The sequence below is a fragment of the Pristis pectinata genome, chromosome 24, assembly GCF_009764475.1.
Source record: "Pristis pectinata isolate sPriPec2 chromosome 24, sPriPec2.1.pri, whole genome shotgun sequence".
NCBI classification, from domain to species: Eukaryota; Metazoa; Chordata; class Chondrichthyes; order Rhinopristiformes; family Pristidae; genus Pristis; species Pristis pectinata.
This window is the reverse complement of record NC_067428.1, coordinates 18642804-18670182: the sequence shown is the minus strand read 5'-3', so window position 1 is coordinate 18670182 and position 27379 is coordinate 18642804. Positions and strand designations below refer to the sequence as shown.

The window sequence follows — 27379 nt, the reverse complement described above, 5'->3', positions numbered from 1 at the left end:
AAATCTTACAATTGGTGGACTGCTGAGAATTTGAGAGTTGGACAATGCCAGATGAATACTAAACTAACCAGGATTGTAGTCAGCCTTTTTAAAGAAAGGAAAAGATGTTGAAATAAATTGCTCTGGACTGTAATCATGTGTTCCCTGGACAAGCCCACAATTGTGGGCCTGAGCATTCAGTTGCCCACTTCTCAGCCTCACTCCCTCTGACCCCAGTCCTTGACTTCCAAATACCATTCCAAAGAAGCTTAACATAAGCTCAGAGAACAGCACCTCTTCTTCCAACTTGGCATATTACAGCCTTCTGGCTTCATTCATTTCAGATAATCAACATTTTTATTTTAATTTCCAGCCTTCACTCCACCTTCCTCTGGTAATTTCAGATAATTACACCCCTTCCAGTCTGACCTTTCATTGTCTTATTTATCCCGAATATTACTCCAATCCATTTAACTCTATCATCCCTTTAGCCATTAACATCTCATGCCTTCTACCTATCCAAGGCCTTTCTTTCTGTGATCAGCCCAGATACAAAGTCCCTCATGGCAGAAAACCAGTTGAACTCCAAGCACTGGAGAAATCTGCTTTCTTCTACCAAGATGCTTTAGTGCAAAATTAATTGGTATTAGCCTCAAGCCAATCGCAATTGAGTATGGTCAGTCCAGGGCACTTTGGTTAACCTTTTGAACACTGGATTACCCTGACTAATGAGGGATCAGATTGCAAGGATTTGCTCAAATACAAGGAGGATATAAAATATCTTGAGTTGTACATTTTTCTCATTTCAGCTGGACAGCTAGTAGAAGGTTAATTTGTATGTCAAATTGTTGAAAAAAGAGCTCATGAAGTAGGAAAGGGTTAAAAACAATCTATAAGCAAAAGAGTTGAACTGTTCAGGTGGAGACCAGGAGTAATTAAGTATATAGTCTTGAAGCTGGAAGGAAATGAGAGGTTTTATTTTTGCTGGACTGACTTAGGTTTAAACTCAGTGAAGCTGGTAGTGTTGTATTTCATCATCCAGGCATTAGGCAGGTAATACAAAGACACAGGTGTGTCTGAACTGCAGCTCCATTTCACTATTAGTTCAAGTTTGTCATTGTAGCCCCTCAATGATGGAGCAAATTCACTAGAGGATGATGTACTAGTTCAATAATCTTTTATTCTGTTGGGATTGAGGATGACTTCTGGTTTTGTGGGTTCTGAGGTGGCTAATGTGGTCATTGTGGGAATTGAGGACTCTTTCATAGCACATAGATAAGATGGAGAGGTTGCATAGCCTTTCAAGGGGAGCTGGTATATATTTAGCATAGAAAACACATGGGCTATGTAGGAAGGATGAGGGAGTAGGATCAGCTGGGTATCTTTTTTGAAGAGAAGGTGTAGGTATGATGTACTGTAAAACTTGATTTATATTCCCTAAATTTAAAAAAAACTGAAGAATTTCAAATTGCCATACTTTAAAATATTAAGTAGATAGATTAGTTTCTGATTACCTCTAATGATAGAATCCAGAACAGGGGGCTTTCCTAAACTAGTATGAGACCATCAAGAAATATGCTTTCCATTGCGAAAGTAAATGAAAAACAAAAATGCCCCCAAAAAAGTATCAAGACCAGAGACAGGAATAGGAGGTGCAGAATAGGGGAGAAGCATGTCAATAGAAAATTTTCTGGACTATGGGTAGATTTTTTTAAACTTGAGTAATAATATCAAAGGGTGTGGAAATAAAAACGAATGAATGGCTCTAAGCTTCATAATATGATCTAATAGAATATATTAAAGGTGCTAAAGACCCTACTTATGTTTCTGTGTTAACCTTTTAGCTGACTGGGCACATTGATGTTCTCAAGTTTAGATATTCAGGGATAATGATGTCCATAGATTAAATGGTCTTGAAAGAGCTAAATTTAAATCCAATCAAGAGAAGGTGGTTTATATTTTGGATGGAGCTTTGTATTTTTATTGTAGCTGTTAGTGTATCAGAAATGGGACATTACTTAATATACTTAATTCTTTTCAAATCTGCAATTTCAAGTGCTTGTTAACCATCACTAAGTATCTGGCCTTTCCTCCACATCCATTCCCCTTGGATCCAGCCAGCCACTACTTGCAGAATGAACCTGAGGTCTGGCAAAGCCACATCAGCAAATCCTTCCACCCCTAGGACTCCACGCTGCACTAGGAGTCGAGATGGGGTTCTGGAAACACCAGGAGGAGGAGAATTTGGTGACCCTTCAAAGACTGCACATTCAGCAAGAAAAGCAACACGCAGAGCTTCATCAAGGGTGAGAAAGGAATTTCCCTCTAATTTTTGTGCAATGAATTATTTCAGTGATTTGTTTTTGATACTTCAAATACAATGACAATTTGCATATGTGTCATCTTTTTACCACTAACTACATACTTGCATAACATGGCACCTTTTTGCCTCCTAAATATAACAACAATTTGCATTATGAAGCACCTGGTGCTTAACAGGAGAGTTCTCAGCAAACCATACAAGAAGATGTTGGATCATGACCAAAAGTGTGGGTAGAATCCTTTTTCAAGGTTCTATATAGGTTTAAGGAGGTGGTTTCAGAGTTTGCGATCATGGTGGCCGAGGACGTGGCCGCCAGTAGTGGCCTAATTAGATTTGGTGATGTGCAATAGGCTGGAATTTAGAGATGTATGAAAGTCTAAAATTAGAGGGGTGCAACATTGTGGGAAGGATAAAGAGCTGAAGGAGTTTAAAGAAGTAGTGAGCAATGAAATTATGAAGAGATTTGAAAACAAAAATAAGGATTTAAAATTTGTGAAGTTGCCAAACCAGGAGTCAATGTAGGTCAGAGAATACTGGAGTTATGGGTGCATGGAACTTGGCAGGATGCTTTAATGTTATTAAAGTGTCATAGAGCAATTTCTGTGCTGTTTGATATCTCGTCTGAAAGTACTGCAGGTTAAGAGTGAAACAGTCCTTCCATACTGCACTGACAGTGTCATCCTAGATTTTTGGCCTTGAGTCTTGCGCGTAAGACTTGAACCCGTAAACCTCTGGTTCAGAGGTGAGCGTGATACCAGCTAAGCCACACAGGAAATAACGAGATAGTCATCTTCTGAAGATGTTTGGACTTTATTTCAGAGGTGATCTTGTTGTTTATCTTAATTCTTTTGACCAGAGATTTCTTGACGAGAGAAGGGTGGAGAGTGAGGGACAGTGAAAGTACTTTTACTTTTATTTTTGCTAATTTAATTCCAATTTCTTTCCCTTTCTGGACCAGACTGGGCAAGATGTGACATTTGGTAATACATCTGGTTCCTTCACAACTACACCCAGAGCCACAAGAATACCAAGAAAACACTTGCAGAAGGCAGAGCTCAAGAGAGGTAGGGAGTCTGGGTAATGGTACTGGTATTGGTTTATTATTGTCACTTGTACCAAGGTACAGTGAAAAACTTGTCTTGCATACCGATCGTACAGGTCAATTCATTACACAGTGCAGTTACATTGAGTTAGTACAGAGTGCATTGAGGTAGTACAGGTAAAAACAGTAACAGTACAGAGTAAAGTGTCACAGCTACAGAGAAAGTGCAGTGCAATAAGGTGTAAAGTCACAACAAGGTAGATCATGAGGTCAGAGTCCATCTCATCATATAAGGGAACTGTTCAATAGTCTTATCACAGTGGGGTAGAAGCTGTCCTTAAGTCTGGTGGTACGTGCCCTCAGGCACCTGTATCTTCTACCGAATGGAAGAGGAGAGAAGATGGAATGCCCTGGGTGTGTGGGGTCTTTGATTATGCTGGCTGCTTCGCCAAGACAATGAGAGGTAAAGACAGAGTCCAAGGAGGGGAGGCTGGTGTCCGTGATGCACTGGGCTGTGTCCACAACTCTCTGCAGTTTCTTGCAGTCCTGGGCAGAGCGGTTGCTGTACCAAGCTGTGATACATCCAGATAGGATGCTTTCTATGGTATGATAGTAATTTCGTAGAATTGTAACTTCATTTGCAAATATCCCACAATTGCCATTGTTTTAGTGGGTGCATTATTTGCTCAATATAATCTGAATGGAGGATGATACCCAGACACTGTTCACATTGCTTAGTTGATTGTCTCTCCTATCCTTCGGCTATAACAACATTAGAAATAGGAGCAGGAGTAGACCTTGCAGCCCTTTGAACTTGCTGCACCATTAACCATTCAGGTGGAGCCTGAACTCTAACCAGATGCCTGCTATTTAGTGAACAGATCTGTCTCAGCTGCTCCCTGTGAAACTTGACTTCCACTTGTTTCAGTCCTTACAGGGAGGGCTTGTTGAATCAGTCTATGTGGATTTTAGCAGGACTTTTGACAAGGTCCCACATGGTGCTCTGGTCAAAAATGTAAAAGCCTTTGGGATCCGATAGAGAATGGCAAATTGGATCCAAAATTGTTTCAATGGTAGAAAGGCTGGTATCAATGAGGTTCCAAAGGGCTTAGTATTTGGTCTTGTGCTTCTTATAGCATACAATTTTATTATATATGTTTTTGGATGTGGTGGTGTCACAGCAGTTAAGCTGCAGGAAAAATGATCCAGAAACCTGGACAAATGTACTTCACCGAATTTAATCGGGCCATTAGTGGCGGCTATGTTTCCAGCTGCCATGGCCCCAATTAGTGGAACTCCTTCCTTTAACCCTCTGGTGCCTTGTGCTAGTGAGTATGGGAATAGAAGTAAAAGTATGGCTGAAGAGATGGCGCAAGAGAAAGGGCTTTAGAAAGATCACTGGTATGTTTCTGGGGAAGATGGTGCCTGAACCAGAATGGGTCTATTATCCTTGCAGCAGGGATTTGAAGTACTGTTGGGCAGAGTTTAAACTAATTTGGCAGGAGAAATAGGACACAAAGTAGACTCCCTACCTCTTTTGAGCTCTGCCTTCTGTCAAAGGAGCACAGCTATATATAAAGGGAAAACTAAATCGGTCTAGTAGACAGAGCATACATATACTTGAGAAAAATGCAAGGCTGTATTGCTTCTATTTTAATGCAAGGAGACTGACAAGTAAGGCAGATGAATTGAGGGTGTTGATTAACACTTGGGAATATGATATTGTTGCTATCATGGAGACATGGATAAACATGGCCAAGACTGGGAACTCAATATTAAAGGATATCAAATCTTCATGCATGAAGCGTGGGGGTTGGGGGGGGAGGGGGAAATGTTAAAGTGGAGGTGGCAATGCAATATTATTCAAGGAGTCTATTATTGCAGTAAGGTGTGAGGATATACTAGAACGTTCTCCAATTTAGGACATATGGGTGGAACTTGAAAACAAAAAGGGGGCAATTACTCTGCTGGGATTGTACTAGAGGCCTCCACACAGTCAGCAGGGGATAGAGGAGCAGATACATAGTTAAATCACAGAAATGATGGTAGTAGTAGGGGATTTCAACTTCCTCAGTAGTAATTGGGATCACCTTACTGTAAAATACTTAGAGGGGATGGAAATTCTAAAGTGCATCCAAGGCAGCTTTCTGAGTGCTTGGATAGTCCTACTAGACAGAGCAGAACTGGATGTAATCTATGGGATGGTAGCTGGGCACATGGTGGGTGTTGATGACTGAGCATTTCAGAGGTAGTGATTATAGAGAAGGACAAGGATAGCTGTAAATTAAGATCCGGAATCGGGGAAAGCTGATTTCATTATGAGAAGACAGGACCTGGCAGAAGTGGACTGGGAACAGCTCTTTGCAGATAAATCTACATGTGACCAATGGGAGTTATTCAAAAATTGAAGGTTGAGAATCAGCATGTTCCTGTAATGGTGAGAGGCAACGTCAATGAGTCCAAGGAATCCTGGGTGTCAAAGGATATTGAGGATTGGATAAGTAGGAAAAAAATGGTACTTATGGCGGTATATAGAACAGAAAACAGGGAATAAAGAAAATGTATGGGCAGGTGGGCCATGAAATGGCACAGGTGGCAAGTTCCCAAAGTAATTTTTTTTTTAGTATATTAAGGGTAACCGGGGAATGAGTGGGAACCAAAGGGGCAAACTGCATGGAGCCAAAGGAGGTAAGTAAGGTCTAAAATGAATACTTATGTATTCACTATGAGAAAGGATATTGTAGTTGGAGAATTTGGATAGAGGAATTTGGTGGTGGGATTCCAGAACATTACTTGGGGACTTGAAGGTGGATAAATCTCCAGGGCCTGATGAGGTTTATCAAGTTGCTGTGAGAGGCAAGAGAGGAGATTGGGGGGCTCTGACCATATTTGTCTGGACGACAGGAAATGTGATACTGACTGGGATAGGCCAGGTAGTTACAGGCTGGTTGAGTCTAACATCAGCAGTAGGGGAATCAATGGGAATAATTCTGAGGAACCAGAATAATCTGCACTTGGTGAGGCAGGGATTGGTCAGGGCTAATCAGCAGAGCTTAAAGAGAAATCCTGTCTGACTAATTTGAATTTTTCAAAGAGATGGGTATGACCATGAGGATGGTCTACATTGACATGGTCTCAATAGGAGAGTGAGCCAAAAGGTATGAGCATATGGGATCCAGAACAGTTTGGTAATTAGATCAGAAATTGGCTTGGTAATGGGAGATAGGAATAACCAAGGCATATTTTGTGATTGGAAGCCTGTGACCACTGGTGTACTAACAAGGATCAGTGGTAGGTTTCTGCTATTTGTTATCTGCATCAATGAGCTAGATGTGAATGAAGGAGGTATGATTGGTAGCTTGGCAGAAGTCATGAAAAAATTGGTGGTGGTAGTAATGAAGAAGGTAGTTTGCAGCTACAGAATAACATTGAGATGGGCAGAGCAATGGCAGGTGGAATTTAATTGCAAAAAACGTGAGGTGATGCATTTTGAAAAGACTAATAATACACAATGAATGGTCAGACCTGAGAAAGTATTGATGAACAGAGGGACTTGCTGTACATGTCCAAGGATATCTGAAGGCAGCAGTATTTATAGCTTGAGTGAGTAAGAAGTCATGTGGGATGCTCGACTTCATCAGCTAGAACATAAATTGTAAGGGACAGAGGGTTGATAGAAACTTTTTACCTAAGCAGAGGTCCCAGAGGGCTTAGGATTAAGGTAGAAAATTTAGAGTGGATTTGAGAAAGATTTCTTTTCACCAGAAGGTGGCTGTAATCTGGAAAGCATTGTCTGAGGCTGATACTCTCAATTTATTTAAGTGTTTAGATGAGCACTTGAAACACCATAGAATAGAAGGACATGTGCCAAGTGCTGTAAAATGAGCTTAAAATAGGTCAAACTCGATGGCTGGTATGGACATGGTGGTCTGAAGGTTTTACAGATGTATAATTCTGAGTCCAGAGACCTGTGATCAAACCCCACTATGTGGAAGTTTAATTCAATTATGACCAGAAAATGACTGTATTATTGTGGAAGTAACATGGTTGATTCTTAAATGCCCTAACAAGCCATTCATTTGCACCAAGACCACTGCATTGAAACAGAATCTGATAGACCACATTGCATCAACCTAGAGCCTGAATTTGGACTCTGCAAAGTTAGCCCCAGCCTAGTCAACCTTTCCAAAGCCTCCTTGTAAACATCTGGAGAGGATTGTCGAAAGGTCCCGAACCAAAAGTGCTAACTGCTTCTCTCCACAGATGCTGCCTGACCTGCTGAGTGTTTCCAGCATTTTCTTTCCTTCCAGTACCTGCATTTTTTTAATTAACTCTTCACTAGAGGATGTTATCCTTTATTAGCCAAAGTATTAAAAATAAGAACAAGGAAATTTTGCTCAATGTATGCAATACTAGAGAGGAACAACGTAGGAAGGACTCAGCCAGACGAGCAGCAGCTGTGGAAGGAGAAAGCAGTGAGAGTTTTGGGTCAGGGACCTATGAACTGGGGGGAGAGTGGAGGGGTGTCAGTTTTTAAAGCGGAGCTGGAGAGGAGTGAGCTGTAAGACAAAAGACTATTGAGATTGGTTATGATGGATCAGGTGATGGGGAGCATGAGTACTGACAGAGGCATTTTGTAGGAATGGCGCGTAAAGATAATATGGGAAACAATGAGAAAACAGTTTACCCGAAGTTGAAAAATTCAATGTTCATTCCAGAAGGTTTCAAAGTGCCTAGACAGAAGTTAAAACATTGTCCCTCTGGTTTATGTTGGGCCACACTATTGCAGTGGAGGAGGCTGCGACAGAATGTGAGTGAGATTGAGAATTAAGGTGGTGTGCAACAAGTTCAGGATCATTCCTGCAGACTGAGCACTGGTGGTCAGCAAAGTAACCTGGCTTCTCCAATGACAAGGAGACCACATTATGAACGCCCAAATGCAGTAGACTAGATTTTTTTCACCCAGTAGTTGGTAGGGGTCTGCAACTCGCTGCCAGAAAGTGTGGTCGTGCCAGAAACCTTCATCACATTTGAATGGTACTTGGATGTGTACTTGAACAACTGTGACCTGCGAGACTATAGACTTGCTGTTGGAAGGTGGGATTAGGCCAAGTAATTTTTTTTCAGCTCGCACAAATAGGCCAAAAGCCTTCTGGTGTCAAATTTTCCATGATTCTGCACTAAAACATCATGTAGCCTGTTCCTCTTCTTGGGGAACAATTTTATCACTTCTTTGTCTCCACTTTAAACCCTGTGATTTTTTTTTTACATAGATTTTTTATTACTTCCAGGATTTGAATCCACTTCCTATGCAACAAAATCCAACACACAGGTGAGGTTTCAGGAGGAACATCAGGGGCCAGTAACTAGGAATGACCACAACACCAACCAGAACCTGCCTTCCTTTCCGATCTCCCCTTCGGTGTCCCCTGGTAAGTCCAGGGTGTTTGAATATGAAGCTAGAAGTGGGATTTGTTTTAATATCTTCTGTCTTTGGAATAATTTGTTTAGCAAACTTGGAGATGCTGCCTGTCACCAATAAGTTAGTACAAAAATGTCCACAGAGAGAGTGCAGGGTCAGTTTCTGGGGTACCTATTTCCTACTGTCCCCTCCTCTTTCTGTAGTCCCAGATCTTAATTTCAAATTTATCCATTTTCACTTAAAAGTCAAATGGGACTTGAATTTTTGGGGAAAGTTAGGGTTTAGGATTATTCAATTCACTGCCTGTCCTGGTAGATTGTACACTGGAAATGCAGATCTTTATTAATCTCAAGTTGTTTGGAATAGTGATTATTGTTACTCATTTTAGAAGTTCCTGTTCCCATTTGATCAGAGAATCTACAAGCAGAGTTGGGTCTGACTATTACTTGGCTGAGGGACTGCCCAGGAGTATCAGCTGCAGGAGGCTTTAGTTGGAGAGAAGATGGGTGCCACTGGGTCAAGCAGCACATTGATTAATATGCCCTCCTCCGGTCTTTCATGAAGAATTGCACCACCTCTTGATAAACACTTCCACATTTCCGTAATCTTTAGAGAGAGTACATCCATTTTTCTGACATTTTTTTTGATCATTTACAAATTAGACGGCACACTCCCGTTCTATCAGGTCTCCTGTGAATTTTGCATGAATAAGTTATGGTCTGCAGCCAGTGAGGTACTTGTAAGAATGGTTTTGTTCCTTTGTCTTCTGCCTTTTACCACCAGTGTGATAAAAGTTTTCCTTGCTCCAACAGACGTGGAGACCAATAGAGACTCATACAGAAGCTCGATGCCTCTGGAGATGACTTTCTCCATCAATTTCTCAATGGAGGAGACCCCCCTTTATGACAAGAAAGAGCTCTTTAATCAGTGAGTACTGGGTGGGCTTTCTAACACCCCCTGAAAGGAGATGTTGACCTGGTCAAAATTAAATTGGTGAGCTTTGGATCTGCCAAGAAACTTGTCAATTGGGAGGAGGAAAAATCTAATTGATCAATCTGCAAAATGTTTAATAAAATGAAAATCAGAAAACTGCAGATGCTGAAAGCGAAAAACATGCCTGACCTGCAAGTTTCCAGCATTTTCTGTTTTTAAATTTTTTGATTTAAAAACAAACTGCAAAGCTTAATTTCCACCAACATTTGAGCATTAATTTTAAAATAATTGCTTTAAAATGAAGAGAGAATTAAAACTGGTATTAATGTGAGATTATTGTAAATGGCTGCTTGATGGTCAACACGAACTTGGTAGGCCAAAAGGTGCTTTATCTCTGACTTTCTCTAAAGAGAGATGATTACAGGGGAGAAAATGAACAACAAAATTGATCACAGAACGCTTCAAATCTGCCCTGGCGTTCAATTGGATCATTATTGTTTTATTGCTTGGTTTCCTTAATGCATTATGATTCTCTATGCCTAAGTGAAGGCATAAGGGGATTTAAAAGAACTGAATATGAACAAAGACACTGAACAATAAATTGGAAATGAGGTTTTTATTCCTTCTGGGAGGGTTTTCAAGGTAGTTGGCAAAACAGAGGGATTTAGCAGGAGAGTTAAGGAGTTCAAATAAGAATCTTCAACCTTAAAACAAAGGAATCAAAGATGCATTGGTCTGGAGCTGGAAGAACTCTTCTGGAGGATTGGGTTCAGTCATAAATATAGAAGTTCACCCTGACTGGTGGAGAGCTGATAGGGGTGCACTGGAAGCTAGTAGAGTTCTAATTAAACACTGGGACAATTGAATTTGAACCCTACCCTCATGCTTGCAAGAGTCACCATCTGCTGTGTGAGTGAGTCTGTGATGAATTAAATTGCATATCCAGAAGGAAGTGTGTTTATACTATTCCCACGGTACGTACAGTAAGGATGTCATAATTGCTGACTATCACAAGGATTGGTGGTGTGGTAAATTAAAATGTCACTTCATGTTAAGGTTAAGTGACTGTTACCAGCTTGCATTCTGCACTGTGGTTGAAGACACACAGTGCCTTTTATCTTTCTGAAAGATTTAGAAGCACTTTCTGTACAATCACAGAATGGCTACAGGGCAGGAGGAGGTCATTCAGACTATTGAGCCCAGACCAACTCTACACACGAGCAATTCAGCTGGTCCCAATCCTTTGCCCTCTCCCCAGAGCCCTGCAAATTCTTTCCTTCCAGATACTTGTCCAGCTCTCCCCTGAAAGCTACGATTGAATCCACCAACACTGCTTTCCCTTGCAGTGCATTCCAGTACACAACCACTATTTTTTCTAAGAAAAGTAATTTCCTTGTGTCACTTTTGGTTCTTTTGCCATTCAACTTCACAATCCTCAAAGTCTTCACATATTTCCTAAAGTGTAGTGCCCAAAAGCAGGCTGAACTACTGTTTTATTAAGGTTCATCATAACTTTTTGCTCTTGTACACAAAATAAAGCCAAGGATCCCACGTGCTCTTTTTGACCAATTACAACAATCTAAGCATGTATATCCCCCGGTTAGTTCTTGTGTCCCTTTTTAGAATCATTTTATTCATGTTTCCTCTTATTTTTCCTACCAAAGTGTAACACTTCACGTTTGTCATCTTTGTGTTTCACCATCCACCTATCTGTCCATTCCACCAGCCCATAAAACCTGGAATTCCTCCTTGCAGTTTAGTACACCTCCAGGGTTTGTGCCATCTGAAAATGTGGAAATTGTGCCCTGTACACTCAAATCCAAATCATTAATGTATTAAGAAAATCAGTGGTAATTGTACTGATCCCTGGGAAACTCCACTGTGCATTTCCCCTCTCCTATCTGGAAAAGCCTCCTTTATCTGTCCTGTATCCTGTTGTTCAGCCAATTCTCTGTGCCATTATTATCCACTGCATTCCCTGGCCTTCAATCTTGATGACAGCCCTAATATGTGGCACCCCATTAATTGCCTCTTAGAAGCCCAGATATACCATATTAACTGGAGTCCAGCCCTTTTCCCTAATCAATACAAGTTACAGCTAATTCTGTTCCTCATTATTGTTTCCCGAACTTCTCCCACCGTCAAGATGAAACTACCTGGTTTGTAATTATTGGATTTATCCTGAGTGTGCAACATTTGGGGCTCTCCTGTCCTCTGACAACCCACCTGAATCAATAAATACTTGAACAAAATATATTGCTTGAAAATGTAATTTGTCCAGGAAACTGTGGCTACAATGAGTATCACATCTTAGAATGATTGATCATTGGAAAAGAGAGGCTTACGTTTCTCTAGCATTTTTCAGTGTTTGATCATTCCAAGATGCTTTATAACCAATGACTTACACTTTAAGTGTGAAGGCTATGCTAGTCTATGAAATGTCATTGCCAATCTGTACACAGCAAGATTCAATAACAGCGAAGCTTTAATCACTGGAAAATGGATTTTTGTGGTGTTAATTTAAAAGTAAATATTGGTCAGTACACTGGGCTGGAACTCCACTGCTTTACCTTAAAATTGTGTGCTGAGATCTCTTGCATCCACTTGAGAGAAGAATCAGATTTCCATAGAACATTGCATCCACAATATGCCACTTCTGACAGTTTAGCATTTCCTTAGTAGAGTGCTGAAATATTGGGGTAGAATTTTGTGTTCCAATCTCTGGAGACCTGAACCCATAATCTTCTGTCTGAAGCACAGGCAATTAGTAGAGGTGGTTGTGGGAGGAATGCTGATCAGGCCACTGAGATCTCCACCCTCAAATCTATAATAGTCACTTAAACAGAGGCACCACATGCAAGTCATCACCTGATCTGAAATTGATTTAAGTCACTGAGGGGGAGAAAATATTCTCTTCCTAGCACCTCTTCAGCTTGGAATTCACTCAGTAGTAGTTTAAATGTTTGGGCTAAATACTCTTTATTCTGGTAGTACTCGGAAGTCAGTAATACCAGCTGTGAATGCAAGATTAAGTGGATCATTTTGGTCATTTTTAAAACAGAAATTCTGGATATTATTTTGTTTCCCTCAGGCAAAGATTCGTCAAGGAGTTGCAAAGCTCAACAGAAAAGACATTTCAAAAATCCACTCTTCCTCTGAAAACCCGCAGTGTCCCTGATTATTCACTTGTTCTGGGGCTGGTAAGTTTCCTATTGTGTTTCAGTAAGTAAAATAAAACTACCCCAAAGTAATTCCACCTGATGACAAGTGTCTGAGCTATAATCCCACTGGGAATGAAGTATCTGCACTGATGAGCTGAGATCAATGTTTGATTGATGACAGGTTGGCTGCATGGAGACTGGAGTGAGCTCCTGTCCCTTTTTGGCTAGGACAGTACTGCAGTGTCAACATCTCCATCAGTGTTGGGCTGAATGACTCTGGATAGTGTCTGTCCCAGAATCCCCTCATCTGGCACTCTCTCATCTTCAGGCCACAAGGTGTGGGTTCAAGTCCCACTCAGAATTAAGATTACAGTAGGAGCCAGGATGGTGTGGGGGGCGGGGGGTGGTGGTTACTGGTCACCTGCTGTGTCTCACTCTATCACTCTACGTGCAGGTCCTCGTTAAACTTGTGTATTTCACTGGGTGGTTTCCTTCTGATTTGAATTGGGGCAGGAGGTACACCTTGTCTCTTTTTGTACTTGGTCCTATCCATGAAGAAACCCCTTGGTGCAGAACAAGGGGTTTGTACCCTAGAACAGTGTTGTAGCATAACCACCTTCCCTACCCCCATCCCCACTGCCACCCCAAGCTGCAGGTGTGAGCGTTTGAGGATTTGCAATGTCTGCCTTGTATTTTCTTTTGTTATACCTGTAGTATTGCATTCAATTCAATTGAGGTTGCCCCATTATAGGAAAGATGTGGAGACTTTGGAGAGTGTGTGGAAGAGGTTTACCAGGATGCTGACTGGATTAGATGGAGTGTGCTATGGGGAGATGTTGGAAAGGCTTGGGTTATTTTCTTTGGAGCAGTGGAGGCTGAGGGGAGACCTGATAGAAGTTAATAAGATTGAGAAGCATTGCTAGAGTAGACAACCGGTATCTTTTTCCCAGGGTCAAAATATGTAATACTAGAAGGCAGGCATTTAAGATGAGAGGGGGTAAGATCAAAGGAGATGTGTAGGGCAAGTTTTTTTTAACCAAAGTGGTGGGTGCCTGGAATGTGCTATCAGGGGTGGTAGTGGAGGCAAGTACAATAGAGCCCTTTTAAGAGGTTCTTGGGCACGTGAATGTGCAGAGAATGGAGGGACGTGGGCATTGTGTAGGCAGAAGGGATTGGTTTAGTTAGGTATTTAATTACTAGTTTAATTAGTTTGGCACAACACCATGGGCCAAAGGGCCTGTTCCTGTGCTGTACTGTTCTATGTGCTTCCTGTGCATTTTGAAGGCACTTGGTGTTACTATCCTGAGAATCCCATCCACAGAAACGACCCTTCCTTCCCCATCATCCACGACCAAATATGGCATTTTCATTCTTCTAAGGCACAAAAATGGAGAACCTCTTTCATGGTTAACAATTTTCATCCTGTTACAACTTCACTGAAGTCATTTGCTGTTTGATATCTCTCATTGAACTGTAGGATGAAACGCTCGTTCATTGCCAGATGACTCCCATGGAGGATACGGATTTTGTACTTCCTGTCCACTTTCAAGATAAAAACTATCAGGTTTGTCATTCCTGGAGTTTAGAATTAGTGTTTCGGTGTGTAGTGTAGAAGCACAGAAACAGGCCAAAGTTTGTGCTTCTCGCAGACTGCCTCCCATCCCACCACCTTCCCACTGCTCCCAACTGACATGTCCATTCCTTCCCCCACTCGTGTTTAGTGAGTTTTCCCTTGAATGCAGGTTATTTGCTCAGGGGTAGTAACATTCTCATTTCCTTCTGGTAAAGAACTTTCTCCTGAATTCCCTATCTCATGGCTCTTCTCAGAAAATAATCCTGAAACTGCAGATACAAATACTGCAGCTGCTGAAATAAGAATGTTGGAGAGACACAGGTCAGGCAGCATCTGTGGAGAGAGAAAAACTGAATTAATGTTACAGGTTGATGGCCTTTCATTAGAACTGGTCAGATGAAAAATGAGATGCTGTTCCTTGAGTTAACAATGAGCTTCACTGGAATCTCAAAATCTCTCTTTGACTAATCCTTTAGTCCCGCCTGGATATCTCGTGTGACCTGGTGCCAATTCCTGCTTGCTAACACTCCCACAAAGCACTATGCAATAGTTTACTACGTTTAAGATGTACAATGCAAGTGGTTGTTATCAGCAAGGAACCTGTTCCTTGTTGATAACAACCACTTGCATAATCCTAAAGACAACTATAAATAGTCCCCAAGAGTGAAGCAGATCAAGTCTTACTCTCACCAATGTTACTGTTGGGAAACACTTTCCCAGCTGGTGATTCTGATGCTCCACAGCTAATTCACAGGCCACTAGAGTGGCGCACCACTAGGTATCCAATTAGTATCTTCAGCTAATCCATCACAGCTTGGGAGCACAAGATGCACCTCACACACTGTGAGGGCAATTGTTCCCTCTCTAAATTAACAGTAAGACCAAACTAACATAAGATAAAATAAGATTTCTTTATTACTCACATGTACATTGAAATGCATCTTTTTGCATAGAATATTCTGGGCGCAGCCTGCAAATGTCGCCACGACCAGATTTCCTTTTGCATCATCAGCAGTGCATCAGTGTCTAGTACTTTCACACTAGGAGGTAAAAAGTTGGGTTCAAGCCCCACTGCAGAGATGAACACAGAATCTAAGCTCCAAGGGCAATACTGTGGGACTGATGAGTCATTAACCCAAGGGCCCCATCTTTCCTCTTGGATGGATGCTAAAGATTCCATGGCACAATTTCAAGGTGCAAAGGCATTAGCCCTAGAGTACTGAGCTAATACTTATCCCTCAGTCAGTCTCACTAAATCAGATGATTGGTCTTCATCATATTGCTGTCTGTGAAAGCTTGTTGCATGTAAATTGGGTGCCATGTTTCCTGCATCACAGCAGTGATTACACTTCAAAACATATCATTTTGTTTGAAAGTTTTTTTTATTCAATTATCTTTAATTGTGAATGGCAGATAGTCAGGCAAGCAATATCTCAGGACCCAATCATGTTAAATCAACACAAAATGCAGTTCTCTAACTTTCTCCACCAGTTGCCATTATGGGATATAATCATCTTTACGTTCTTGAAATAATTCAGTGTCCAACTTTGTCACAGGTTGGCCAACTCCAGTAACAGATTAACTTCACTGCTACCAAATTGTCTTAAAGCAATGTAAGCACCATCCCTGCCACATTTTACAATTTCTGCACCCCTACTTTTCTCTTTATCTCACTTCCCCTTGCCCCTGAAGATAGCATGATTTCCTCCAGCACTAGAGTTCAGAATGTTTGATGTATTGGAAGGTAGAGCAGAGCCTTGCCATGGATTGATGCTGAATTGGAAGAGCTCCACAAAAGTCTTTGGTGATCAGTCTCCATTACTGGGGTTGTGCTTTTGGACAAAAGCTCCCAAGTGTCAGAACTCACCCTGCCCTCATCCCCATTTCTTCACTGCCCCCACCCTCAAGTCTCTATTCAATGGATTGACTGCAGACTGAGCTGTGTTGCAGGTGTCCAATTAGTTATGTGTGGGTTGTGGGGACATCCCGAGCAGTTTCCAGATAATGAACTCCACTATTCAATCCAACGTCAGACTCAATAGTCCATTATCAGGGTTCACAAGAAGGCATTAAATAAATCTCATTGTTCTGCAGTCCTGGAGGAGGGCTGAACAAGTGGGTTACAGACTGTCTCAGTGAAACCGGCGATGGCCAGTGAATATTTTTCAGCACAAGTAATTTACAACATTCTGCTACACAAGGTCTAGTTGATCTGCACAGTGTTAAAATTGCATTCATACAATATTCATGTTGCACAGTTGCATGTTAAAGGGGTGTGTGGGCAGCAGTCTGAGTGAGCAGGTTGGTCATTAGCTGTGGATATGAGAGAAGGGATAATTTGCAGGCCCTGCTAGTATGGGGGTAGGGAAAAAGGCTGGGAGTGGTGCAGTGGGGACATTATACACTTGGACATCATTCAAATCTGCAGGAACACAGGCCAAATTGTTTAGGCAGTATCCCCTCAAGGCTTAGCTTCATTCAGTAATTCTGTAGACAAACCCAAACAACCATGAAGTTAAATTAATAATGCACATCGTGTAGTCCCACACCCAGTTGACTAACATCTTCAATATGATCAGACAGGCTGAGAACTAGCAAATGAACTTCAATATTGAGAAGATCAAGATGGTGCATCTTGGGTTAAGCCACATATTGGATAAAGCCATATTTTAGGTAAAGTAGCATAATGCTCAAGTTACTGGACTTGTATTCAGAAACCTGAGTTAGTGATGGAATTAATAGAGGAATGAGCCTTTCCTATTTACCCTATCCAGCCCCTCTTAATGTTGCATGCTTCACTTAAGAGTCCCTTCTATTCCAAGGAAAACAACCCTGTCTATTCAATCTTTCCTCTGTAGCTAAAATTTTCAATTCTTTGTAACATTATCAGAAATCTCCACTGCACCTCTCCACACCAATCGCATCTTTTCTATAATGTGACTACAACCATGAGCAGATACAGAAACTGTGGCCTAACATTTCTACCATATCCTCCCTGCTTTTGAGGCAAAACTATGTCATCAAGCTGAAATGTTAATTTTGTTTCTCTCTCCCCACATGCTGCCTGACCTGCTGTTTGTCCAGCATTTCCAATATCTTGCAGGAAGGGTTGGATTGAGAGCTCCAGAGCTGGACTTGAGGCATGGCTGCCAGTGATGGAGAGACAAAATTTAAGGTCGAGTAACAGCCAGAATTGGAGGAACATGGCACTCTGGGAAATTTGTAGGGGGTGGGGGTGGTGTGACCCATGGAAGGCTTTGAAAACCAGGTTGAATATTTTAAAATTGCTTGAACAGAAGTCTGTGTAGGACAAGGAGCCCTCACTATATAGCAGAGGATATGTGGAAGAGGGAAAATTTGAAGATAAACATTTGAAGAGATTTTGCAAGGGTTTTTCCTCCTGTTTTTCAGGTCTACGTGAGGCTGAGGCCTTTCTGCAGGGAATTCCTTGAAAGTGTCTCGCAGTTCTATGAGGTAAAAATTGTGAACTGAACCATCTACCTTTGGTATTGTACCAGAGTTAGTAATGGTCAGCCAGAGTCCCTCTAGATTCTCAGCCTACATTGTACTTTTATGGTAGCCTGTAATCTTGTCGCCAGAGAAACTTGCTCTAGACCTAACAATTTGATTCATCGAATGGGATGATGCATTAAAGGAGGGCCTTCAGCTCATTGACCTAATGCTGGCCATTTCAATGAACTACCTAATCTATTCCATAGCCCTGCAAGCCCCTCTCGTTTAAATAATATTCAATTTTATTACTCGTTTTATTTTGATTTTATTCTAGAATTTGAGCTCTTGCTTGATTCACATTTCAAAAGGAAGCACATGTTTTCCAGGGACAAACTTTGACTTTGTATGTTTCGTTTCCGAGGCTAACCCGTAACTAGGTGAATGGTCAACCTTATTATTGAGTAAATTGCTCACTAGAAGTAATACTATTGCATCCTCCTGTTTACTTCCATTAGTTGATTTGTATTTCTTTGGACTGCACATCTGAAGCCAGCTGAGTAACTACGTTACTCACTTCAAATGATTTGGTGCATCGAAACTCTTTTGAGATCGTATTAAATTGATTCAAGGTACTTGAACCAAGAAGCAAGCAGCATCTTTGCCGTTGTTTGATGTGGAATCTTGAAACAAGAGGCAACATTTTGTGTTGCTCCAAATGCATTAGAGTTGAGTTTCCATTCAGTCGCACTGGATTCTTCTCCCTCCTCCATACACAATCTGTCCAAAATTGGTGTAAATGCTGAACTATGGGCATATATTCCTGCAGCAAGTTGTCAGCATTACTTGTACTTGTTCCAGATTGTTGCAGTAACAGCAGTCCTACTGACAAAGCTGGCCTCACCGGAACCTCCCACCACACTCCCTCCTCCCCGCACCCCCATACTCCCCCAAATCAAATAACCACTGTGAAGAATTCATGGTGCAGCAAATAATATTTGTGCCCCAGCTCCACTGACCTGTTCTACAGTCCTGATCTCTGCTGCTGTCTGTCTGGAGCTGGCATGTCCTCCCCGGACCCTTGGGGTTTCCCTTGGGTCCTTTGGTTTCCTACCACATTCCAATGATGTGCTGGCTTGTATGTTAATGCCTGTAGGTGAGTGAGAATTAATTGACATGTAAGAGAAAAGTTTTGAGAAATTAATGGGATAATGAGAGTGGTCTGAGAACAGGCATCGATTCGATGGGATGATGGCCTCCTATGTTGTATAAAACATCTGAAACAATTGTGTTCCTTTGCAGGGCTTTAAGAAGGATTTATCAGTTAAATGAGTTATTTGTATGGAAAGACACAATGGGTGTATTTTTTTGTCATTTTAGCAAACTGAACAGCTTGATATGCCACAATTTATCAAGTCTTGAATAGCTGTGTCATTTTCAGATATTTAAAAATTGGATTACTTGTGGATGATTGACAAAGATTAAAAAAACTGCTATGTGATTAAACCCATCTTCAGCTGTACCAATCAAACTCAATATTTTTCTTTCATTTTTTATAAGAATTTGACTGCTCTTGATATGTAAATGAGCTTGAATTTAAACTTTGACTGTGGGGTAGGGAAGAAAACCTTTTTTAAATGGATGACTGGTTGTGTTTGAAATGGATTCTACCCCAGAATATACCATCCATTTGGCTTGTTCACCATTCAGTGTATTATCTCATTAGGCAATTTCCTCTGATATTTAGCAAATATCACGATAATTAGCAAAGGAATTGTTAATTAATTTCATAGTTCTGAACCTGTCCCCTGACTGAGCAATTACTGAGACTGACCTCCTGAACCTATATCCATGTGGCTATTTGGGTGTAAAGAGGATAGGAACTCTTCCATTTCATGTTCTTAATCCACAGTTGTACATATCTGTGCGTATTTCACCCTCACTCAAAGACTGTTTGATAGTCTCTCAGCAAATATTCATAGGGAGTCACTAAGCATATATCAGATCTGGATCACTGACTAAATACTCCCCTAGCAACCACACAATCTTCCAGGACAGAGAAATAAAACAACTATCCTCTTGGGTTTAGGTAGATATTTTTATGATCTTCTAGTGTTATAACATCTGCCCATCATCCCCCTCCTCACCTGGTTCCACCTATCTCTCACCTCATTCCTCCCCCTCACCTCATTCTTACTGGCTATCTCCCCTCTACACTCGGTCCCGATGCAGGATCCTGACCTGAAACATCAACTATCCCTCTGTCTCCATAAATGCTGCCTGACCTGCTGAGTTCCATTTGGGACTTGCTCATGGTAAGGGTACAGCTGAGATGATGATGTGGATTTAACATGGCAACTTCCTCATTTGCCTGGTTCAGTACACTACCAGGTATAGAAGGAGCCAGAAATAGTTTAAAGTTCCTAGCTCTGTCCTTCATCCTCCTCTATTGGTGACCAATGCCATTGATCTCCTAAATACAATTCCAGAGGTCAGGTTAAGAGCTCATGACTTTGAACCTCTCTTGATTTTTGGTGGAATTCTGGTTGGTCAGTAGTTTGCACTCATCCTAATAAAATGCTGCTTTCACTATTAGATTATCCTCTTCACGTCTGCTACCAAGGAGTACACTGACAAAGTGCTGGATATATTGGACCCACAAAGGCGGATTATCAGGCAAGTTGCTTGTAATTGTGCTGGAAGTTGCTTGTAATTGGGCAGGCACGGTAGTGTAACGCTATTACAGCACCAGCAACCCAGATTCAATTCCGGCTGCTGTCTGTAAGGAGTTTGTTCTCCCCATGTGTCTGCGTGGGTTTCCTCCAGGTGCTTGGGTTTCCTCCCACATTCCAAAGACGTACAGGTTTGGAAGTTGTGGGCATGCTGTGTTGGTGCCGGAAGCGTGGCAACACTTGTGAGCTGCTGTCCAGAACACTCTACGCAAAAGATGCACTTCACTGTGTTTCGATGTACATGTGACTAATAAAGAAATCTCTTATCTTAATGCTTGCCTGAGTTGACCTATATTGCATCAACAGAGCTGGTCCAGATTACTTGAGGGGATGTTGTATTGAAAACATGTGATGAATGGTTTGGCTCCAGTTTAAGGAGTTCAAGCATTATTTCTCATTACCTACTTTTACAGACGATGTAAAAGATCCTGTGAAAATATTTTCCAGAGGAGCAGTAGGGAGCCCTGTCTAGTGTTCTGGCCAAGTGTTATCTCTCACTCAATATGATGGAAATAGATTATGTGGCTATTTGACAAATACTTTATTGGCTACCTTATTTCTCGTGCTACAATAATGATTACATTAAAAGTTGGCTGTGAGGTGCTTTGGGACAGAAGATGTTTCAGAAGAATGAGTTTCCTCCCTCCCCCAATCCCACACCTTTCCTTTTTCTTCTTAGTTTGAATTTAATCCAAGTCCCTAATCAGTGAAATTGAATTTGTTACAGGCATCGTCTGTATCGGAAACACTGCATCTGTGTCATGGGGAACTACGTCAGGGAGCTGATGGTCCTCGGAAGGAATCTGGCAAGGACGGTCTTTGTAGACAGTTCTGCTGAAGCTTTAGCTGGCCAGGTGAGATGGGAATTTGATGTTCTATCACAATGTATTTGAGGTTAATAAAATTTGGTGATGATTTGTGATTATTGAGCAGTGTAGCTTTACAAGAGGACTGTGTTGACAGGGTGCCTAAGACAGAGTTTCATCTTTCATCAGTAACCTTGACTCTTCAAATGTGAGAGGCATCACATATTTATTATCTTTCTGGACATTCATGAAAGTGATCCAATACAAGGTAGGGCAATGGGTGGGGAAAAACGAACCCTCAGTCAATTATAATGCCCGATTACTGCCCTGTTTTGGAGGGGTGAGGGGGGGCATGGGAGGAACTGGCATTGCAGTCTTTCTGGTGAATCTTAATAGCAGGAGACTCGCTGAAGATCTCATCTACAACACCAACCCCATTGAATTCCATCCATGGCACTGGATATTTTTAAATGTGTCCACTATCAACTCTTGGTGAAATTGGTCCCAAGTGTGGTGTTCTCCTCATGATGGCTTGCTGACATGACATAGCTGAAACCACTGTTCTAGGTTCACTTCCACCCCTCTGGACATGTCATTCCAAGACTGAATCAGTTTGTAACATGTATTTCTTTCATCGTGAAGTTATCCTACAATCGGCCCTGTATTAATGAAGTCTTTGGGGCTGAGGGAAATGAAGGGAGTTGGGGGTCAAGCCTGCTCAGTGTAAGACATCGTTCTGATGGTTCCAGGTACAGATGAATCGGGCATAGTGGAACCAAAGCACAGCTTGTGTCATTTTTGAGTGAACCAGTGATTGGAGTGTCTGCTGTAACTGGACCTGAGGCGGCTGGAGGGGAGAGAAATTAACCATCATTTCCCACTCATGATATCAACCTAATAACCTCCTCTCTGGAAATGTAAATTGAATGAGGTTTGCCAACAGGATCAGCTGTGAACCCTCAGTATTTAAACAGCCCTTTGACTTGGTTTGAATGGCCCCTTGAGACACTTGGAGATGAAAGGTGCTAATGAAATTGTCAACCAGCATCTGCTGTCACACCAGAGGCAGAAGGGTCCCATCACTGCCAGCTAATCTTGATTGTGGTTAAGTCCTATTAAACCAGAATAAGGTGAACCTGTATTGAATGCATTTGGTGTGAATTGTTTTGGGAACAGAAGTGAGGTATAGCTGTCTATAAGATTTGCCAATTCGTAATTTTGTTTTACTTTCAAGATCTGTCACAGGCAGGCATGGTAGTGTGGCGGTTAGCGTAACGCTATTACAGCACCAGCGACCCGGGTTCAATTCCGGCCACTGTCTGTAAGGAGTTTGTATGTTCTCCCTGTGTCTGCATGGGTTTCCTCTGGGTGCTCTGGTTTCCTCCCACATTCCAAAGACAGAGGTTAGGAAGTTGTGGGCATGCTATGTTGGCACCGGAAGTGTGGCGACACTTGCTGGCCACCCCAAGAATACTCCACGCAAAAAAGATGGATTTCACTGAGTACGTGTGACTAATAAAGATATCTTATTTAACTCAAGATATTTGTTTGTGACAACAATAAACCATTATGGGTACAGCTACAGTGGTTATAAACCATGAATTTATTAAGAAAGTTGCATCCAGTATTTAGAAACGATATCTAACAAACATAGAACTGTAGTCCTGGCCTGCTTCTCAATATCTTGGAGGGTCACCTTTCTAGTGATTTCTGCTCATGCTTGTGTGCAGTCTTTCTCTGACCAACACTTTTATACATATTTTCTTTTTGATCTTGCATGCCAACAAATAGTTTCCTGAAGTACCTCACATCTGATCACTTTAAAAATTCCTTTTGTTTGTCATTAGCTATGTTCCTTTTGCAGATTGAACTTTGCTTTGCCTTGTTTGCTGTCTTGCAGACCAAGCTGTTCCTTGATTAGGACCTTCACACTAATTGTCTTGCATTCTGTTATAAATGTCTTTGATTCCGAGACATTGCCCTTTGGATATTTCAACCCCTTTGGTTCTCTCTAGCTCTTGTGCAGTTCCTTGGGATAAAGGATGATTTACTTCCTTTCTGGTCTTGTGGGTTCTGAAGATACTGATAAACCCATTGGAAGGGGGTGAGGAAGTGTAGATTTCCCCCATGGAAGTGGCTGATGGGACAGTAGGTGGGTAGTTTGAGCTGGTGCCCTCCTCTGTTGCTTATTCAGGACCTTGGTATGTTTCCATTACGAGAACTCGGAGTTCTCGATTCCATACCAATTTTTTTTTTGAGCCAGAGTTTCCATGAAGTTGAGGGATGTTGCATTTCTTCAAGGTGGCTTTGGGCACATTCTTGAATCTTTTCCTCTGTCCACCAGGAAATCTCTGCCCACAACAGAGCTTGGAATAGAGTCTATTAATTGGTGTTTTGCTCCTAATTTACTTGTTTGGAGTCCTAGCTCTCATTACCATATTCAGGGTAGATTTAATGTTCTATCCCTGATGGCTTCCAACATTACACTACAGTCTAAATTTCCTGATCTTCACAATCTGCAAGTTTTAAATATAATTCTATTTCAGCTATTCTTTGTAATTGGCATTTTTTTTTGACAACTGACCATCTTACTTTGCTTCTCAACTTGATGCCATGTTATTTCTATTTTTACAGTCTGTATTGTGAGGGAAGTGTTTTAAACACCAGGATACATCCAAAACCCTTTAAAATTGGCTTGTGCATTTTAAACACCACTATTTTTTTAAGTTGCCTCTTAAAAGCTACACTGGATTAGCTTAACTGAATTAGATTCTAAATATAATTATGGTTACATTTCATCACTATGTACTTTGAAATGTTAACTTATTTTGCTTGCGACTATTCTGAGTATTTTTGATCAAAAAATCAAGCCACTGATTTTATTTTCTTTTGCTCTTGGTTGGGTTAGAATATTGGTCCACTCTGAGATGGGCAGTGTTGCAAAAGAAATTGGATGGGGTCTAAACAGGTGGGAAGATGGGGGTCGAAGGATGAAAGGAACTTTAGGGATGAAACTGCATGCACATATTCATACATGTCTCTGCAGTCCAGCTGAAATTATTATTTGACCCATGAGAATCTTGAGCAAGAGCTATTTATTACCCTGGCTGTCTTTAATGCACAATATTGGAGCAGGAACAGTGATAGTCCTGATATCTGATCTAATAGAGCAATCTCCACATTTTAGTAAGGTAATTCTGCTCTTGAAATGAGTTTCTATAAGCTTTTCCAATCTGTGGATGTGCTTTAGAAATATTTCTGTTTTCTCCTCCAAGACTGCAAATGGGATTCAGATCAAAAGCTGGTTCAAGAATCCAAGCGACCAGGAGCTCCGCAAACTCATCCCGTTTTTGCAGAGACTGGCACAACTGGTATGTGTTGGTGGGAATCCAAGACTAATATTTCTGCTTTCTAGCCTTTGGTACATCCCAGAATTTAATTGCAGATGGCTGCCAAGGCTCCACTTTCTGGAATTCTTTTCTAAATCCCTCCTCTTGTGAATCTTTTTAAACCAACATCTTTGGCTAAATCTGTCCTGCTATCTCTCTGGCTTGAAGTAAAATTTTGTTTCTAATGTTGTAAAGGATCTTGGGACATCTTGCTATGTTGAAAGGTACAAAATAAAAGCAAATTGTTTTCTCTAATATACTGAACTTTAATTAATTGGGCAACTTAAAGATTAATTGAACATCATCCCAAATCTGACCCCTGTTCAGTCTGTTTTGGTTGTTCTACAAAGTATGAATCACTGTTTTTATTTGTAGGATGATGTCCGGCCGGTCATTCAGATGAACCAACAATTCAACAGGCCAGAAACGGAGGTCTGAAGGGTGGCTCCAATAAAACCGATCGTCTTTTTCCCCTTCCCAACCAAAGTTTTTATAATGAACACCAAAAACTGTGCCCCGTTCCACAATGACATTGTCAGAGAATAATGAATAACCCTCTACCTGGAACATGACGTAAACTTACAACATCTTGTTTCACCTTCTAATTGTTATACTGGGGCAGCCATTTTACTGCTATGCAGATACTTTATTAGCCAAGTCATCGCCTGTGTCCTGTTAGATTCATTTTCTATCACTTTTATCCATAATTTACAAATAAAGGATGCCACATTAATGCCTACTGCAAGAGAAATTGATTTTTCTTAGTAGATTGTTAAATATTCAATTTGAATCTATAAGTGATTTGGATAATGTGGACATTTAAATAACTGATAACTTGTTGGATTTGAATGGACCCTTGTGGCTACATTACTTGCAAATCATGACCTGGTTTAAGCTCTGACCAAAAGTGAATGGGCCAAAACTACAAGGAGTTGATTCGGACTGACTTAGACACTGGGCTCAGGCAGAAGTTCTGGGGAAAGGAATTCAATTCCCCATTATTGTATCTGTGCAGACAACTTCCTCCTTGTCCTGGGAAATGGATATTTGGTTCCAAAACCATTGCTCACCAAAGGCAATATTGATGAAGTTGATTTGGAGTAGCTTGGTAGGGCAGTCATTATCTATATTGAATTTGCTTTTTTTTGTGTGTGTGGAAAGGACATCCCTGGGCAAGTTTCCACATTGACAAGTAGATGCCGGTGTTGTCACTCTGCTGGATCAGCTGAGCAGGAAGTTTCAGCCTTTTGCTGTATCCAATGTTCTCTACTATTTCCAATTATATGTGGAGTGAACCAAATTGGTTGGAGAATGGCTTTTCTGGAGTGTGCCTGATAAGAGTACTGAGTTAATACAGTTAAAAACAGAAGATGCTGGACATACCCAGCAGGTCATGCAGCATCTGTGGAGTGAGAAACAGTCAACATTTCAAGTTGATGACTTTCTAACAGAATTTTTAGAGTCCCAGTTATACAGCACAGAAACAGGCCCTTCTGGCCATCACATTCTTGCTGACCAAGGCAAATTCCTGAACAAATTGCATTTGCCCCTTTCCTATCCGTGTACCTGTCCAAACATCTTTTAAATGTTGTAATTGTACCTGCCTCTACCCCTTCCTCCGGCAGATTGTTCCACATGTCCACCACCTCATGGATCACTCTTTCCCATTGTGGGAGGGACTTGTTGCCAACATTCTGTTTGTTTTTTATTTTGGATTTCTAGCATCTGCAGCATTTTGCTTTAGATTAGTTATTTTTGTTAGTCCCAGAGACTGCATCCCTACAACAGGTTATCCACTCATTATCACTTCTGGATGCTTGCTGTGCCAAAAATGGCTGCTGCTATTCTGATATGACAACAGTGACTACAGGCTAAACCCCCATATGCTGTAATAAAACTAAGTTCTGGAAATACTCAGGAGGTCAGGTAGCATCTTTGGAGAGAAAAACAATTAATATTTCAGCTATATCACCTTTTATCAGAACTGGGAAAATTAGAAATCAAACAAGTTTTACTTTGCAGAGAAAATGGTTGGGGGTGGAGAGTACAAGAGGAAAGGGCAGGGAGGAGGAAACATTAAATGATGTGGTAGTGTTAGCTGAAAGATAAGTCCTCTTTATTAGTCACATGTGCATCGAAACACACAGTGAAATGCATCTTTTTTTGCATTGAGTGTTCTGGGGGCAGCCTGTAAGTGTCACCATGTTTCCAGAGCCAACATAGCATGCCCACAACTTCCTAACACAGGCAAACAACAAAATATATGGCTGGGGGATGGAATAAATAAGAAACAAATATAATCAGAAATAGAGGAGAGATTGGGGTAAACTGTAATATTGGAAATGTGAGATACAAGACTGGAATGGCCATTTGTCTGAAATAATTGAACTTATTGTTGATGCTGGAACATTATAATGCACCCATTCTGAAGAAGAAGTGCTGTTCCTTGAGCTTGGATTGAACGGGTAAGGGGGTCAATGACCTCTGTATGAGTGGGATGGATGATTTTGCATTTGGTTTGCTGATTGCAAAGGGTTTCGGGCTGTCCATAGACACTGAAAGAAATGCA

At 41.2% G+C, this 27379-nt stretch overlaps 1 protein-coding gene across 3 annotated transcripts; it reads left to right on the top strand.

Annotated features, from left to right (window-relative positions):
• The first annotated feature begins 711 nt into the window (after positions 1-711).
• Positions 712-25548, top strand: LOC127582649 (CTD small phosphatase-like protein 2). Of its 3 annotated transcripts, none has more exons than XM_052038134.1 (12): positions 712-1032; positions 2097-2285; positions 3261-3366; positions 8636-8776; positions 9579-9693; positions 12791-12899; positions 14338-14424; positions 17845-17907; positions 20480-20559; positions 21343-21469; positions 24697-24792; positions 25186-25548. In XM_052038134.1, the coding sequence occupies exons 2-12, from the start codon at positions 2115-2117 to the stop codon at positions 25246-25248; spliced, it is 1158 nt and encodes a 385-aa protein (XP_051894094.1). In that variant the 5' UTR covers positions 712-1032; positions 2097-2114; the 3' UTR covers positions 25249-25548. The 3 variants fall into 3 exon arrangements, with proteins under 3 accessions (XP_051894094.1, XP_051894093.1, XP_051894092.1); XM_052038133.1 differs by having other exon boundaries at positions 734-806; positions 25186-25494; XM_052038132.1 differs by lacking the exon at positions 712-1032 and adding an exon at positions 1362-1383 and having other exon boundaries at positions 25186-25494.
• Positions 25549-27379: the final 1831 nt, after the last annotated feature.

Coding starts and splice junctions, on each gene's coding strand:
- LOC127582649 (XM_052038134.1), top strand. CDS start 2,115: ATGAACCTGAGGTCTGGCAAAGCCACATCAGCAAATCCTTCCACCCCT. Junction 3,367..8,635: donor GAAGGCAGAGCTCAAGAGAG/GTAGGGAGTCTG, acceptor TATTACTTCCAG/GATTTGAATCCACTTCCTAT. Junction 21,470..24,696: donor CTGAAGCTTTAGCTGGCCAG/GTGAGATGGGAA, acceptor TTCTCCTCCAAG/ACTGCAAATGGGATTCAGAT.